Here is an 18689-nt window from a genome sequence, read left to right as displayed (position 1 = left end):
GATGTGAGTATATATCATGTAAAACTGTAACTAGAGCGTGTAACAAAAGTAATTTCCCTCTGGGATTATTAAAGCATTTCTGATTCTGTTTCTGATACTTTCGGCTTGACCAAAGCTGGACGAGAACTCTGCTCACAGGATGCTGCCAGGGGTAAGTCAGTGTGATTGCATGACACTGGTGATGAGGATGCCATACAGATTCATGTCAAAAATCCCGAACTATCCCTTTAAGCCTAGCCTTAAAAGTAGACAGGGTGTCTGCCTCACGGACTAAAATTGGTAGTTGGTTCCACAGGAGAGGAGCCTGATAAATTATGTTTTTAAATGTTATCTGAATTCTCTTTCTAACTTTGGAGGTGGCTAGCGTCGCAAGCAGTGGACTCAGAACCAGGTTAGTGACTTATATACTCATTGTCATGGCCAGTTTGAGTTTTCAAAGTCACCAACCTGAGTTTCCATTTTTTTATAGAGGATCCAGTTAACCTTCAAACCTGCTGTTGAGTGCAAGCACTTATTTTTTGATAAATGCTTGTTGTTTGATATATCTTTTGCTGTCTGCTTGAATGCTAGGTCCAACATTCTGAATGCTTGACACCCTAACTCGGACACCCTTGCCTCCAAAGCTAAAAAAATATATAATTAACACTTCTGGCTGTATGCTTGGCATTTTTACTAGGATTACAATTCCCCTTATATGAAGGGGAAAAAATAGGAGTTTATTATGATTATCATGAAGTGCTTGGAACAGTTAGACAGAGTTCATGTCAAATCCAACCTTCCAACCACCCTAGATCCCTTTCACTTCACATACAGAGCAAAATAATACACAGAAGACATAATCCGCTCTGCGCTCGCCCACCTGGAAATTAAGGACTTTTATGTGAGAATGCTCAAGTCAACATTCTTTCCAATGAATAAATCGGCTATAACATGAACACACCTTTCTGTATTGAGAAACATTTTTGGTGTGAGACAGTACTAAAATATTTAGATAACATGCATTTTGTGTTTTTATAGACTGTAATATAATCAAACAACCAGAAATAAATAATGAAAATATTTAATTCTACCTAACGTTAGGTTTTTTATTAGATGCATCTTTTTAAAGGGAAACATGGTTAGTCTGCTTAACACTGTGTAATACACCAATATTTAAGTGTTCATTAGTGGCCCTGTCACACCAACTTTGGTAGGAGATTAAGTCTCCAGGAGAGTTTCCTACCTGAATAAATGTACACAAGTCTGTTCTAGGAGATCAATTGGCTTAATTAATAAATGTAATTTCTTCTGGGAAAAGAGACACCTTTCAAGGGGGATGGATAGCACCTGAATAGATCAGGTGCAAAAACATTTGGCTTCTTAAGAAAGTACATTATATGAATGAAAAAAAAACATATAAAGAGTCTCCCTGGGACTTGAATGAGTCCACAAACTGAATTAATAAAGGATAAAGACAGTCAAAATGGTCAATGAGGTAATATAGGTCACACCAGTCATTGCTCTGCAGCACAGTCACCACACCTCAGACTACAACAAAGCAACAAGATGGCCAAATAGAAGTATTTCCACCACAACTTGACCCGCACAAGCCCTCCACAGCACCACCTCCTGTATTCAACCCAACACTACAGATGTATCTGTCCCCTCAACATGAAAATGTGTTAGGAGGTCGATTGAATGCCTTGTTCTCAACTCTTCGAGTTACACAATATTTTTACTATGCCAATATGTACATATTGTTAATTACTGTTACCCAATGTGAAAAGGATGTGCACATGGACATACATGTGCATTGCTTCCTAATAAAAAAATTAAAAATAAAAAAAAACATGAAAATGCGTTAGAGAGGGTACCAGTGGAAACTTTATCAGAACTGATTCTTTTGAGGAAAAGCTGCGGGCTCAAAAGGAAGAAGGATGTAAAATCTCAGTTTTTCTATGTGGCAGAAAGAACCGAGCTAAAAGAATCAAAAGCAGTAAACCATTCAACTTGAATACAATGTTGAGCTCAACCAGCTATAGGGAGAAAAACCTGGCTGTTATTAACATAGTATCTCTGTTGGAAAAATCAGTGTTGATCAATGACCTAATTACGTTAATAGATGTCGATTTTACTGGTTTTAAAAAAGGGGGAGGACTTTTTACTCTGTTTAATGCTTCACTAAAGTGTAGAAAACGGATCCTGGGTAACTTTCAATCTCTTGGAAGTACTAGAACCAAACTAAACTACAACCAAACATGGAAAAACAGCATTTAGTTCCCATGCTCCATGTATCTGGAGCAGACTTACAGAAGACTGTAAAAGTGCTGAAACCCTGAATTCTTTTAAATCAAAGTTAAAAACCCATATGTTTAGAGCTGCCTTTGACTGTTCAAGTTAAACTGTAAACTATTAGAAGTTTCATGTAGTTGTACAAAAGTTCTTGTTTGTTTTACTACCTGCTTTTATCGGGCACTGAATTGAGCTATACAAATTAACTTGCTTGCCTTTCCTTTAAAGGAATTTTATAAATAGATTATCTTTTTCACCATCTTGATGTAAGTTGGGGTAACTTTGAACTGTACAATATGATCTGTATCTTACATGGATACAAAGGCTTTTATTGTCATTTGCATGGAAAAGAAAGACCTTTCCTTGTACAATAAAAATTTCACTTTGCTGTACACATTGGACGCCAAGAAAATAAAATGAAATAAGCATGCTGGTAGAAACAATAGAAATGTGATAATAGCACAATATAATGAAACAGAAATGTAGAACACTGCATCCGATTACATGAACTGCTGCTTGTGCAACATTCAGCATTTAGAATGGTATTTTGTTATTGAGCAAATAAATTTAGTTGATCAGGTATGGCGGTGCAGTAAAAAAATCACAGGAGATTAAGTATCCATAAGAGGATGGCTTACAACATTACTTTAGTTGAGTCTAAGAAAGATAAATAGCTTTACAATATGTTGATGGCTTACATTAATTTTGCTCAGATTTGCTGCTGGGTTGTGATAGTTTTCTTTTGTAAGACTTGGCCTTGAAAGGCTAGGCTTCAGCTGTTAGGTCAGGCACCAAAATACATTGATAAGGAGAGGTGTTAACAGTCGACTCAGTGACTGGCAGGAGTCTATGTCCTTTCCCCAAAACAAGTACAAATAATTAGCCTTCCTCATTACATTACTTACCAGTTGTTAAAACTTTTGTTTGTCATTTTTTTGTTGTACATGGCAAACAGTGCATCCGTCTGTTCCTGCTCATGTAAACATGCTATGTTGCTTTCATGTTTCTGAATGACATGGCCCTCAGCTAATGTTTTGGACTTTATAATTGCTCTTACACAGAGTAAAATAAATTTTGAACATGCCACCATTTTTCTCATGGAAAATATTTCTAGAGGTGCTATTGACATCACATTTTCACTAGATGTCAGTAACAATCCATGCAATCTATACCTTTAAAGAAATCAAACCATAGATATCCAAAATTTAAGTTATGTGTAATAATTTAGAATGGCACAGGGAAAAAGTATTGAACTCACAAAGAAAGGGAGATGCTAAAAGGCATGGAAAGCCAAGACATCTGCCAAAATCTCTCAGTAATTAGAAAGCAATTTTGCTCTTTTTCAGTAAAAATTAATATCAGCTGGTTCAGTCCCAAATGATGGCCTATAAAAGGTGTCTCTGGCATCACACAAGACAAATCTCTTGATGAGTAAAAGTAAAGACCTTTCTTAAGACCTTTGCAACCTTATTGTTGAAAGTAATGATGGCATTGGTTACAGAAAGATTTTTAAACTTCTGAATATTCCACTGAGCACTGTTGGGGCCATAATCCGGAAGTGGAAAGAATATAATGTCACCACAAACCGACCACAACCAGGCGCTCCTCACAAGATTTCTGACAGAGGTGTGAAAATAATTATCAGAAGAGTTGTCCAAGAGACAAAGACCTCTTGTGGAGAGCTTCAGAAAGACCTGGAATTAGCAGATACAACATGAACATTAAACGAGGGTGGACATTTCATCAAGACAATGACCTCAAACACACAGCCAAAGAAACTCTCGATTGGTTTGAGAGAAAGAAAATAAACCTGCTAGAATGGCCCATCCAATTACCTGACTTCCAATAGAAAATTATGGAAAGAACTAAAGATCAAAATTCATAGAAGAGGCCCACAAAACCGTCAAGATTTGAAGGCTGTTTGTGTGGAAGAATGGGCCAAAATCACATCTAAGAATTGCGTGCAACTAATTTATCCATACAGGAGGCTTTCAAAGTAGGTGTTGGAACCATTTAGGGATTGTAAGACTCTAAGTGGGGGGGTTGCAAGATGACTTTCAGAATCTAATGTAGCCCAAAAAGGTTAACAAAATCCATAACCCATAACAGGATGGTAAAAGCCCCAACACATCAACATAAGCCACTACAGAAGTTGAATTAAAACAGAATTCATCCTGAAACTGTGGGTCATTTTTTTCATTGCAGATGAAAGACAAGGGCCGTGGGAATACCATGGGAGAATCTTTGGTCGTGGTTCTGTGGTCTTAAGTCGCATAGTAACGGTACGCTTGCACTGAACCAAAATGTAGCGAATATTTCTCGTGGTTCACCTGGTTTTGGTTGCTTGACATTTCAGCTCCCTATCTTAGAAGATTCTTGTGTATGGCTAGAAATTGTAAAAATGAATCAGTAAGATTAAATATCAGGATCTACTATCATACAGTAAATCTTTGATATTGTGACAAGTCAAAACTGTGGTTACAGATATGTAATTCAGTTTTGAAAGGGCAAAATTATGTTTAAGACAGTAATAAATATCCAGTTTATTGAATATATCTTAAAATTGCCTGCTGTACTACCAGGCAATGCATTAAACTTCTGCACAGCTGGCTTCGCAACGTAATCAAACATCAGCTTGATGGTTCCTTTTTTCGGTCACATTCACCTGACCTTAACTTTACCAAGAGAGTCACTTTGGTTTACATGGCATCAGCTTCCCTGAATACACCAGATCTTACCCCACTTTGCCCAGTGCTAGCTGCCCCAGAGGCTGTAGCTGGATAATCGTTTGCAGCGGTAATTCACTATATCCTGGATCCACTTTCTAAGTATTCTAAGAAAGTGGAACTGATGTATGATTAAAGACGATTTCCCAGGACTGTATAGGAATACACATCTCAAAGACAGAAGGAGTAAATAAAACTTGTAGACACTTTGTTGTGCCAATTTTGTTTCACATGACAGTTAAGCATGAACTGATTTTTGAATCCCTTGTTAGAATGTGTTTGTTTTTAAAGCCTGTTAAGGGGAGTATGGGAACCCTATAATTATACAATGATCTCCTTATATCATATCTTCTTTCACCTCTTTTCAGAACCCACTCACAACCTAAAATATTATTTTCCCAAGTTAAACAGCCCACCACACCCTGACCAGTGCATTACAAAATGTCAGTGCTGTTACTCAGTGTGTGTGGGTGGAAATATGTGCATGTGTGTTTTCCCTGAGCTCAGCCATACCCATTATGTCCAGCTGAACCGCTCAGCTGTGCCTCTCACATACTGTAGCACAAACTCTTTTCATATCTTACACTCTCTCACACAGGAAGGTTGACATTAAGACCGTCCTACTGAGGGATAAGTGTGTCCCAAATTAGTGAGCATGGCAGACTGAGCTGGGCTGTTTCCAGGGTGGGTTGTTTTGGATGTTGCTTTTAGGGGGTTGGGTTTCTGCAGGGTGCTTAGTTTAGATCCTCAGCAGCACTTAAGACCTGTGTTGGTGTCTTTTTCTACGACTCAACACAAATACATTTGTGCACCTCGGTGAAGAAAGTAGAGGTTATATACATCTATGGGCCTCTTGAGTTGATGCATATATTTTGACTTTTCACTGTCTAAATATATCCTATCTGTTTCACTACCTTTCACACCTATTCAAAATAAATTAATGTTTTTGTTTCAATGCTATATTCTAAGACAAATCACTTGATTTTACATCTTCTAAACTTCTAACACATAGCTGACAAAAGGAGAAATGGAATAAAAAAGTGGCCCTTTTTGAGGTTAAAACAAAAGAAACAATCTGCATAATGATAAATCATTATGCTGATTAAATCAGATTTATCTGTGAAAGTTTTTTCCCCTCTAAAGCAGTAGCATAGGTGTTTATGCTTATAATTAAGATATTGATTTCTGAAATATCATATTGTACTTTGAAACTTTTTTTTCAAGACATTTATAATGAGAACAGAAACTTTATTGACAGCATGGACTTCAGACTTCTTATCATTGATTTTTTTTTTTTAGTCTCATTATTATAAAAAAGCGAACTACCTGATTCTGTAAAACAGAAACACATTTAAATGCTCTGACCTCCTATATAACTGCCTCTGAAGGTTGTGGCATCAATCACACACAACCAGGTAATTAAACCACCACAAAGGATGAGAATAACAAGCGGTGGACTGGAGTTCTTTTTTTATTATTTAAAAATGAAAATAGATTTCAAAATTATTTGTGAAATGAAACATCAGCTCCTCATGCTGATCTTAACAAATATTGTATGTCTAAGTGTTGTATGTAATATATGGATTAACCATTTAAAGTGCTCCTGGTCCATAGAGTGTACGATTGAGAAAAAAACAAATAAAACTCCTGAGGACACAGCCCTAAGAGCAGGAGTCATTAGCCTTTTCAAGGCTTAGAGCTACTTCATCAGCACTGAATCAAAGGAAGAGCTAACAGTACTGACCTATTAACTGGAGGGGTCAGTGTTCACCTAGACTTAATTCATAATAAACCTATTTTTAATGTTTCTGTTCATTTCTAATTTTCTTTTAGGTATTGTCATTATGAAATCTCTATAAATGGAAGTGTAATTAAAAAAGAAGAGCAACAGAATAAAATAAAAGGTAAAACTTAGACCACTGGGGAGTTGTGCTGTTTTCAGAAGATGCTGAGGACACCGCATGTGGTCGTCGAAGGGCCTCTTGATGCCTGCAGCAAACGTGTTGGTGAATCCTGCTTTAGAGTCAGATCTTCTCCCAAATCGCTTGTTATGTGGTGTTATTGACTGAATTATCTTTTTTAATACAAAGTTAAAATAATTGTATTGCATTTTAAGATATTTTTCAGATTGTCACTCCTAATACATCTTTTTTAGTTCAAAGATGCTTTGTAAAGAAAGATGTCTAAATCCATTTACTAGCTAGTTTAGAGAAAAACATGTAAAAACATTGGCTGTTTTAGCACCACATGGTAGTGTATCTAATATTATACAAAAGTTTACTCTATTCAGTTACATGCATCCCTACTTAACATTTGTAATACATCCTAGTTCATCTATTAAAGTTGTGACTTTCAAATACGCTGCATGAGACTCTGGTAATATGCTCCCTTTTTTACTTTCGGGGCCTGTGGTCTCTGCAAAGCCCTGCTGCAGATGGAGGTGTCGTTTCTTTGGAGCCACAACAGGGAATTATGAACAGTTTGAGAAGATATCCCTACTTTCTGATTGCCAACAGAGTTAAGGTTAGGTGCTTCACATTTAGAAGATGTAGATTTTAAGATTTAGAACTTATGATTACAGTAGGTGACCCATCACATCAAGTAATCATATATCTCAATATCTATCAAAAATAAGCTCTTTGTCCTCTTTTTGGTAACTATTAAGATAAATAATATCTTTGTTTCTCTGTTTACACAGTAATCAATTTAAAAACAGACAATCAGACAGAGAGGAGGATACCAATATGAATTGGCTTTGTAATGCTGCTCCATAAGAGTCAAACCATAACAAAAAAATCCACTACATTTTTCTTGATAACTTTTGGTCACTGGTCATTCATATAGATTTTTTATATGAGATAATAAAAACAGGGTTATTGCTATTTTATTTGCATTCAATTAAGAGTGAGTAACCTCTGTTCTCTCTTGGTTGTAACACTTATTCCTTTGATTTCATTTTATTTTTCTGTATGTTCTTCCATTTGGTTCATTGTAGCCCACTGACAAATCCCCACTCTGATATACAGAATATCTTTGGAAAATACTCCATATTTATTTTTTCTGTAAATATGAAAAAAAAAAACATTTAAACCATTCTGTAAATAATACACACATTCAGTAAATGTAGTCTCACAGAGCTGCATACCATAGACTTCTCTCAGAAGACAAAAATTTACAGAAAGCTTTTTACAAAGCAAACTCTCATTTCCAGAATGAACAGTGTCATCATCATCATCATCATTACAATCATCATCACAACAAATAGAAAGGCACTAATTGAAGTTTACAGAAATAGTTCCTTTGCTCTCACTTCTGTACAGATATTCACTTGTAATTTACAAGACTAGTCAAATGGAGGCAGCATTATAAGTCTTTTGGAGAACAAACACTTTTGATAGAGTGCTGCTTTGATCCATGCCCCCGTTACTTTACCCTTTTCTCCATCAGAATGAATGCTCATAGATTTTTGATGAATTTTCTTCCACCATTTAGGAATAACTCTCAGTCTGTGTCTATGTTGCAGGGGTTTGTTCCTGCATTTACTGCTTCAGCATACAGCTTTAAGAAGTCCTTGTAACGTGGCGCACAGCCGAGCCATGGCTCACCGAAATGGATCGAGCCGGTCAGAAGGTACTCTTGCTCTCCTGGATGCACAACGCACGGGGCAGGAACATTAATCCGTCCACTCCATGATCGTCCTCTGGCTCCGCTCCTCATAAACACACCACTCTTCTGATGAAACAGCCGATGCAGAGTAACCATAACCATGGAGTGCTGGTTTGTGCCTGGCATTACATCTCGAAAGATACCCCTTCCACCTTAGATTGGGGAAAACATGGCAAAGGAAATGACATGAAAAATGTACCAAATATGAAGTAACTTAAAAGCTGTGAAACACAACTTTACTTTTCAGATTATCATTAAATCTACTGAGATTATTGTCAGATTTACACTTTCTGAAAGGAAACCAGGGATTTAAAAATGTCTCTAGAACCTCCATTTCACAAAGAATAATCCTCCATAAAGTGAAGAACATTATGGACAACAGTGAGTATCCTCTTCAGAAGATTTTTAGACAACAATAGAGTGTCTTCAGTAAGAGGCTTCTCCAGATCTGGTGCAAGACGGACCGATAAAGAACATCCTTCTTGCCTAAAGCTATCAACACCTACAACATCTGTTTAAGTTACTGCAACATTTAATTTCTCTTTAGGATTTATAAAGTTGTTTTTTTTTTTACAAAAAAATTACTTTTTTTTAATATATGCAACAGTGCCGGCAACAAACATTATTTTATTAGACAGGACCTTTTTATTTTAGCACCTAGGAAATTAACAAAACTCATTTTAAAAAAGTTGCCATTTTTTTGGCACCAGCGTGATGCTTGTTTCATTGTAGAATGGAGGCACCCTTTGGGAGTTTCTTAATGAGGAAATGTGGCTTCTTAAACCCTTTGGCACCTTTGGAAGTAGAATAAACAATCTAAACATTTTGTATAGATATATATTTTTTTGCTTTAAAATGTTTGTCCAAAGCTCAAACTGTAAGCTTAGGCTGGTTCTAATTAGCCATCTTAAACAGAGTCATCACTGAAAATGTGCTTACTAAAATGTTGCGAAAAATAGGAAAAATAGTTTATTCTCTACTGTTCCATTATCTCATGGCATCCATAATGCTACATTGTGGGTCTTATGCAAAATATAGTCAGTTGCATTTTTGTAGAAGGTTAGATAAGAAAGCACACCGCTTTTATGTAAATACTTTAAAATACAACTGAAACAAGCAGCAGAGGCTAAGTTTAGTTAAGACCAAAACTGAACCTTAGTCATTGCTGGTTTTCTTAAAATAAAACAAGAAGGTAAATTAATCATCATATGATTTTTTTTCCTTTGTGATTTGCATGGTTTCTAAGAGTTATATAACTTGAAGTCTGCATCTGCTAAGAGGGCATTCTTCATTGTCTAAGCTTTTACTGAGCAGATTTATTGTATGCTAATGTGTATGTGCATTTACCAAAATCACTTGTGCACACAGCCATGAGGACCTCTTGATCTGAGCAGGGTTTACAGGTGACTAAGACACAAGATGAAAAAAAACATATTAGAAAACAAATAAGAATAAACAGAATAAAACAAGTTAATATACACATAGTTTATATTGCTTCCATGCTTATTTCATTCAATTCAGTTGTTTTAAACTTGGGTTTCAACTAAACTACACAAGATGATTTTTTTTTTTTTGTCTTTCAAATCAGATATTATAAGTCATTTTAATTAATATGAAGGACTTACATTTTCTCAAAAATATGATTGAATATATTGAAATACCTTTGCTCCACTGGTAGATTGAGAAAACGTTAATAACATAAATAAAAAAAAACGTTTTCATTATGGTAAGAAATAGTACCTTAAAGCACCGTGGATCATTTTTGCTTTAGAAATCTATTACCTACTATTCATTAATCCTTTCTTTTCAGGCCAGGTTGGAGATTTGTAGGGAAGAATATTAGGGCAAATCTTAAAAAACAAAACATAATAAAAAGCAATGATATTCAGATGTATTGTACACAAATCAATGATCAGTGTGGATATCAATAGAAAATCCAGAATCAAGATGGAGTTCAAGCATGTATGTCTAAGTTTTATGATTTGCCAATGCTACAACTAGAAAGTGGTTAAAAAAAATACAATCTTTAACAGTAATATAACTTCTAAGTGAAGGCCGTTTACAGCAAACAGTAAATCATCAACAAAGCTGGATAGAGTATCAGAGCAGTAGATCACAGCTTTTTACACATTATTTTGAAAATTCTAGTTGTTTATATATGTTTCACCTTTTTTTTTTTAAAACATATTAAACAACCTTTCCCTTTATTTGGGGGCTAACTGCACATGGCCAAAACTATTAAGTGTTTTTAAGTAGAAGCTGCAACAAGTAGGGATTCAGACCTCAAAGAAAGAGACTCGAAGGAAGGAAGGAAGGAAGGAAGGAAGGAAGGAAGGAAGGAAGGAAGGAAGGAAGGAAGGAAGGAAGGAAGGAAGACAAGGTCTGAATATACATTTTTTATTCATTTCCACTACTTTCTGAAAGAACCTTTTTAGATGCTCACACCTAAAAAAGGATCATGAGATGTTAAAGGTTGCAAGGACTGTTGAAAGTATTAATATCATAATCCAGTATCCTAACAATCTTAGTTTTTTATTTATTTAACATGCTAGTGTAAGGGCCTGCCTTATTTATACTATCAGACCTAATATATAGTAGAATACAAACATTTTCTTCCTTCTCTTTTTTTTTGGCAAAGTGTAATCATCCATAGTTATTTATAGGTAGACAAATAGAATTAGAGTTGACAGCATGACATTGCATGTTATCATTAGAGAACAAGATCACAGTTTGTTCTTTATTAAATGTATTTTTCCAGCTTTCAACCAAAAAACCCAGGTATTCTTGTGGCACCTTGGGTAAATAAAATGTTCCACAACATCTCTTTATAAAGCCAAATTTCCAGTTACATACACCAAAGGCTTTTAAAATGTAAAATATGCTCCTTCATAGATTCCCCTAAGTGCTGCGAAGGGAGACTAAAACAGGCCTATAAATCTGTTTCCAGTTCTTTCTTTGCCCAAGGGTGTTTATCCAAAGAGATCAAAAGAAATAAAGCTTATGTGAAATGAGCAAAGCAGGTGACTAAAACTGAGCAAAAGCAGATTGAAAGGACGGGGATTAACCTTTGACCCAGGCAGCTATAAAAACAGCTATAAAACACCAGACGCACTCCCTGGTAGGAAACTTCACCGGGGAGGATTTCTTCTGAGTCATTTTTAAAAAAAGCCCACGTCCTTCCCAACCGCTCCACTTCACACGTGCGGGTGGGCTGCCCAGAAATTCTGCTTTAAGAAAGTAGGAGGGCACGGGGGATGGGTGCTGATGGCTTTGACTGGCAGCTGAGGGAGGATTGGCTGACCCTTGTGCTCGAGACAGACAAGACTTTTCAGATTGGTCTGTTTGTTTTCAGACGTGGGGCTCACTCTAGGTGGGAGGAAGTGGGGGAGGGAAACATCATGAGGCCTGAGATGAAGAATCTAAGATTAAACAGTGACCGGCTTGCTTACAAAAGTTTTCTTGGGACCACCACTAGTCAACCAACCTCATGTCTGTCAGTGTTCGCTTTCCAAGCGCCACAAGCCACCGTTTTCAGCCACAGAAAGAAACTGCTAAAGATTCATGTCCAAACAACACAAATACTGGATCTTGAAAGAAGGTTAACATTTCCTAAAGTAAACTTGCAATAGGAACAAAAAAACTGGCTAAATAATGTATGTGACTGAAGAAATCTTATAATAATAATGTTAATAATGTTTGTTTACTGCTCCTTCTATTTGTGGATAATTTTTTAAAAATACATCTATCCTTTGAAGTAGTTTAGGTGGGGTTTGGTGATTGTGCAACTTCGTGGCAATAAAAAAAAAAGCTTCTATAGAAATATTTACACTAAACATAAATTGCATTCCATTATTTGTTTACATTTAAGTGAACAAACAACTGACTTTTATAGAAAGTGTTGAAGGATTAAGGATTAAACAAATAGCATCGCTCTAATTTCAGCTTAGACTTAACAAACTAGTTTATAATAAAGCATTGTTTTCATTGCTTAACCTTATGATGGCCAGATAGCCATGAAAGGATAAAAGTCTAATGCATCTTGTAAGCTTCCAGATGTGGCATGAAAATACAAAAAACAATGCAATTAAAACAGTCTGCAAATCAGAAATAAAGCTGCTATCACCTGATCCCAGGTGCAGGAATGGGTACATGTGGGCCGCTGGTGAATGAGCAGGCACCAGCTCATATTGGAAAGCTGTGATCTTCCGGCTGATGTCTGTCTGCGGGATGGCCTCCACAAACAGAGCCCCCTTTTTCATGCTGAAACAGTGTACTCTACCCTGAGCCTGGTCCTTGTCTGAAATCAGCAGCCTCAAATCTCCTTCATGCTCCAGGTACACATGAGAGCCCTGAACATGAAGAACAGGAGAACTGAGCAACAACTTCACAAAGAATAACTTTAAGTCCTACAAAGGGAGCGAAGATTTTTTTCTAAATGTTGACCCACCTGGGAGAATGTCTGAGGCTTAATGCACACATGGACTTCAGTTGTTCGTCCTGATGAAGGCTCTGTGTTTGGTCGCAGGTTGACGATGATGGCCCCTGTGGGGTAGAGCCACTCCAGAGATCCCTGAGAGCACCGAAGGTAGACCTGCTCCACATCTCTGCGGTGAGCTTCGTGGCTCAAACCACTAAAGAGAGGATTACTTTTGTAAGGAGTTATTGTAAATAGATCAAGTGAAGAAAGTGACCAGCATTAACAATGGAAAACATGAAGCCCTGACCTCTTCATGTGATCACAGAAGCATCCAACAAAATAAGAAGTTAAATACTGTACATAGCAAAAGTATTTGTATCCTCTTCACTTTTACATGTTCTTCCTTTAACAGCCATAAACTTAACATTATCATATTTGAATTAAAAGGGATAGCCTCCAATAAAGTACTTGATAATTGTTGAATTAAAGGATAAAGATGTATGCTTCATTTAGAATTTCTGTACAAGTAAAAACCTCAAAATGGTGGCATGCATAAGCATTCAGTCCCAATCTAAGAGTTTGCAGAATATGTAAACCATTTTTATATTATAGATACTAAGATACTTTAGTCTAGTCTTTTCTTTTGTTACCCAAAGCTCATATTCAGCAATATTCAACAAAGGGCATCAATTTAAAAATTTTTATAAGTCTGAAGACATGAATATCCCTTAACCAACACCAAAACTGTTGCATTGTTCTAATTTATCTCCCTGTATTTAGCTTCATTCTGCATCCTATCAAGTCGTGGACATTTATTCCACCACTTTAAGAAAATCCTCACAGTCTGATTCTGCCACCACCGTGCCTTACTATGTGGTTGGTGAGTTTAGAGCATTCGTTTTCTTCCACAATGAATGATTTTGAATGCTGGCCAAAGGGTATTCAATCAAAAGCATCCTATCTCACATGTCTGCTGTTCCCAATGCATGGCTTTTTGTCAAATTATAGGGGGGTGTATTTTTGACTAACCAACCAATCTTGTATCTCTTTTAAAAATCCAAAATTGAAGAGTGCAAAAATAATTTCCATCAGGTAAAGAGGTTTGTGCAGGTGCTATGTGGTTATCGAGGGCAGTTTTGTTGGTTTTATGACTAATTATATTTTTTTTTAGGAGAACATTTACAGTTCGGTTTGCAGTTTTGCTGCATTCCTTCTATTTACAGATGGTAAATATCAGAGGTGTTAAGTAACGAAGTACAAATACTTTGTTACTGTGCTTAAGTACACTTTATAGGTATCTACACTTTACTCCATTACTTATTTTTCTTCCTACCTCTGACTTCTACTCATTACATTTTCACACAAGTATCTGTACTTTCTATTCCTTACATTTTTAAAACAAACGTTATGCGTTACTCTTGGCTTTGGTTTAATGTTTATAAATATTTATCTCATGTCATGTGCGCCATCCAATGCAGATCATTGGCTCCATCCATATCTAGTGAAAACTAGTGTACTTGGATGAGTCATAGAATGCAAACACTCATTGGTTAGCTAAAGGAAATCATCAGAAGCAAACAGGTGTTCTTCAAAATGCAAATGCTAATTGTCTATGTCATGCTACAATGTCAGATTCAGAAAAAGATGTTGAAATGTCTGAAAGGTCGGACAAAGGCGAGAGCGTATCGGGAGATGGAGACCAACAAGACCTCCCTTATCCTTGGCCCTATCTAAAAAAGTTTTCCAAATAGTGGAAAAATTGAGCTTTCAATTCATATAGTGGCATCTGGCTGTTTTTTTTTCAAAGGTTACTTTATACTTTTATACTTAAAGTAGTTTTTGGAGCACATACTTTTTCACTTTTCCTTGAGTAAAGAGGTCAAGTTAATACTTCAACTTTTACCAGAGTGTTTTTAAACCGCAGTATCTACACTTCTACTTAAGTCACAAATGTGTGTACTTTTGACACCACTGGTAAATATAGCTATATATATTCGTTACACAATTAACCTCTACAGTCCTAAAAATACACAAAGCTCAAACAAATATAAGGAAATATTTCCAGGGCTCTAAAATTGATGAACTGAAGTTGAACTCTTAACGAGTGTTGGCAAACAGTTTGTTTCATTTGTCTCCGATATGCACTGATAAAAATAATCTGCTTGATTTACTTAAAAAGTATAATGAATTTTTTTGCCTAATTTTATTAAGTAGATCCAACAAGATTATTCTTTGTAAAAACTACTTATTTTGTTAAAATAAAATTTTCACATAAAGTTAACTTAATTTTAGCATTGCTCTAGTCATTTTTGTGTGCGTTGGCTCTACATAACTTTAAGAGTTCTAAATGTGTACTTTTGTCTGAATCCAACTTAATTTTTACATTTCCAAATTACAAATTTAAGTTGGATCTCCTTTGTTTAAAAACGTTTGTAAGTGTATTTTAAAGTTATATGTACTCAAATTTTCCAATTAGCAATTATTTCTACTGATAGTATAAATGCAAATAGTTCTTTTTTTTATGAGCAACGATGATCTGATAAATATCGTTAGAAGTCAGAGGCTTTACAGCCCAGTGTTGGCTTACATCTTTATGAAGGAGTGATCAAAGGCGCCCTGTGGGTTTGTTTACTTAAGATAGGAACAGACTCACATCCCTGTAAAAAGAGCCTAAAGCATCTGAAAACTTTCTCAAATAATTAATAAACCTCAGATTAAGAAATCATTTTATATCCACGTCTTCAGGGAGTCTTTTTAGATGGGATGATTGAAGTCATTGCGACTCTAACCACAGGCAGTGACGCAAAGGGGCTAGAAGATCTTAACTTTTATTACCAGAATAGGAAATGTTTTTTATGGCCTTCGTTTGGCCTTCCTGCAGATAACTAATCTTAAAAGTGACTCATTTGAAGCAGGGAAAAGGTCGGTGTCAGAAAAATATGAGTAGACGGATAAACTTCAGATGACATGTAATTTAACCATTTGCCAACAGACTCAAGTCAATACACAACAGTCTGAATAATTTAAGACAAAAACAATGCATGCACCTTTCCTAAATGTTAGTAACTGTTTATAAGTGAAGTTCGAGCTCTCCTACATCCTCACCTTCCTCTCCAGCTGCATAGGTCACTGGAGTATTGAGCCACAGCGCGAACCAGCAGCAGAGACATGGCCCAGAGGGTAACCCATGGCCGGAGCATGGTGGATGTCCACCCGGGGCGGTCAGCGGATCCCCCCCAACTCCACAGCGCGCCCCGCTCCACACGAACCGCAACTTTCTCCGCTTCGAAATCCCGCAAAACGCTTCAGCATGAAGCGCGCGAGGCTACATGACAAACGGCTCCAGAGTTGAACCGGTAGCGTCTGAAGTAGGAAAGGCTCAGACCCTTTGGAAGGACCTGGGGGTTTTTAAAAAAGCTGCTGTGCGCACGCGCGGTCATAAAACAGAAGACTAGATGAAAACTTTCTCTTAGAGGTTGTGGGCGCGTGCCAGCAGCCGACTCCGCTTCACTGACACGCGAGCGGGTCGCTCCGGACCCCGCCCCCTCCCAATGATTGACCGGAAAGATAGAAGCAGACACAGCTCCTTTTAAAGCTGGACTACATTCTTAGATAAAGAAGGTGCTCTCAGTGTATTAATTTATTCATTTTCATCAGCATGTGAGATCTTCATTCAAATATAAAAGCCTTTTAAGTTTTGTTTTGTTTTTTTGGAAGGGGTGGCCTCAACAATCATTGTTTCTAAATGGTTAAATTAGTATGCAAGACTACAGACCTATAGGGTGGAATATATGGTTCTCAACTTGAGCTCCTTCGGTGGATGTCTCTCAATAAATTAGAACATCACAGCAGCACGCCACTCAGTTCAAAAAGTTTAAACAGTATTTTATTTGTCAAATATGTCAAATATTTACTTCTGGTTGTGGTATTAAAGCTCATAAAAACAAATTAACTGTAGTAGATTGGCCTTGAAAATGTCTGACCCAAAGCAGCCTGAGCTTTCTCAACACCTCAGTATTGATCACAGATCCAAGGGCATAGGTTTGATTTCAAACTTTGGTAGGGACACTATTTGTCTTCAGTTACTTTAGTCTGATGTCATTGGTCCTTTGCAAAAATATGCATGCTCTTTTATTCTTATTGTGAGCATCAGGGCACATTTTGTTTAAAGAGAATAGCAGCATTTCTTGCTACATTAGTACAATCCAGAACTCCTCAAAAGGAAACGTTTCTGTGTCACCTAGTTTCATTTAGTAAAAAGTCTTCTTTAAGGAACCTTTGGCTAAAAATTATCGACAGATAAATCAATTTGTAAAATAATCATTAATTGCAGCCCTAATTTTATGGTAACATTCAAAACACATTTCCTCCATAATACAGCACTGAAAGGCAGCTGCTTCACCTTGAGGCTGCCCTGCATCATTATATCTGTGTTTCCTGCAATCATATAATGTTTCCATTATACAAGTGCATTTTTATTAGTCAAGGATTAAATGTAATACAATCTTTTATCATCATCCTATATTGCTTACTGTCTGACTTTTTAAGTAGCTCCTTATGCAACAATGCTGTATTGTAAATTATAAACATGTTGTTCACATCAAATTATTGGTAGGGACAAGTAGATCAATTCAACATTTTGGTAGGGACATGTCCCTATGTTCCCTATACAAACCTACGCCCATGCATAGATCGACTTCTGTCACTCCAAATTCATACAGTAGCTGCAAGAGCTTCGATTATTGGTTCATGTACTGTACTGAAACATACAACATTTTATTTCTCAGTAAACCCACACTTTTTATGTTTAAGATCCTGTAAGCAATAATGATAAAATTCAACATCAAAAAGGGATTTGTGAGTGATAGTTTTTGAATTGTGTTTCAGATTAACCTTTTCTGATGACATTCTAATTCCAAAAAAGGGTTAAAAAAAACACTGGACTTGGTTTCCAAGTTTGAAGACGTTTCGCTTCCCATTCAGGAAGCTTTTAATTCAAAATGTGAACTTTGAATATAAATGACATTGTAATTCACTAAAATTTAGTTTAATTTGTAATATAAAGAAGACCTTGTTGTTCAAGCACACTGATCTCAGTTGTGAACGTTTGTGAACTCCCAGACAAAAACTGAAGTAGAGGATCAGATGACAGTAACCATAAAAGCTGAATCTGGATTTGGATCAAGGGATAAAATATATATCAACTTAAAGGAATAGCTAATTAAAATAAGGTTGATAAGGTTAATGGTTGTCAGTAATAGTTTGTTGTTTTTATATGAGTATAAAATATGCAGGATAGTATGTAGAAAGTCACTGTTTTAGTAGGTTTATAGCAAATTCAACATCTCTAAAGATGTTTATATGATGTTACGTTATTAAGGCTCCCTGATATTAGACAACTCTGAAATTATCACATTATCAGCTAAGATTGCAACATAGATATCAGTTCTGATAAATGTATCTTCTTCCCTTCTCTGCTTCTCATTTGTCATTCCATATCTTTTTGTGATATGAAGCATTTTTGATACTGCTATGTCACAAAGTGGAATCTACCAACTCCTTCCTTCCTTCCATCCATCCATCCATCCATCCATCCATCCATCCATCCA

The 18689-nt window shown here is 36.3% G+C and overlaps 1 protein-coding gene across 1 annotated transcript; it reads right to left on the bottom strand.

The window, feature by feature from the left end:
- Positions 1 to 8040: 8040 nt before the first annotated feature.
- LOC107082432 (meteorin-like protein) lies at positions 8041 to 16514 on the bottom strand. Its single transcript, XM_015371114.1, has 5 exons — positions 16186 to 16514; positions 13111 to 13294; positions 12787 to 13012; positions 10011 to 10070; positions 8041 to 8815 (listed from the first exon to the last, which is right to left on the bottom strand). Exons 1-5 carry the CDS (start codon positions 16278 to 16280, stop codon positions 8499 to 8501), a joined length of 882 nt encoding a protein of 293 aa, XP_015226600.1. The 5' UTR covers positions 16281 to 16514; the 3' UTR covers positions 8041 to 8498.
- Between the last annotated feature and the right edge of the window lie 2175 nt (positions 16515 to 18689).

Source organism: Cyprinodon variegatus, unplaced genomic scaffold (assembly GCF_000732505.1).
Source record: "Cyprinodon variegatus isolate N-32 unplaced genomic scaffold, C_variegatus-1.0 Scaffold54, whole genome shotgun sequence".
In the NCBI taxonomy this organism is placed as follows: domain Eukaryota; kingdom Metazoa; phylum Chordata; class Actinopteri; order Cyprinodontiformes; family Cyprinodontidae; genus Cyprinodon; species Cyprinodon variegatus.
The sequence above is the reverse complement of the archived record's forward strand: the minus strand, read 5'-3'. Positions and strand labels throughout refer to the sequence as shown.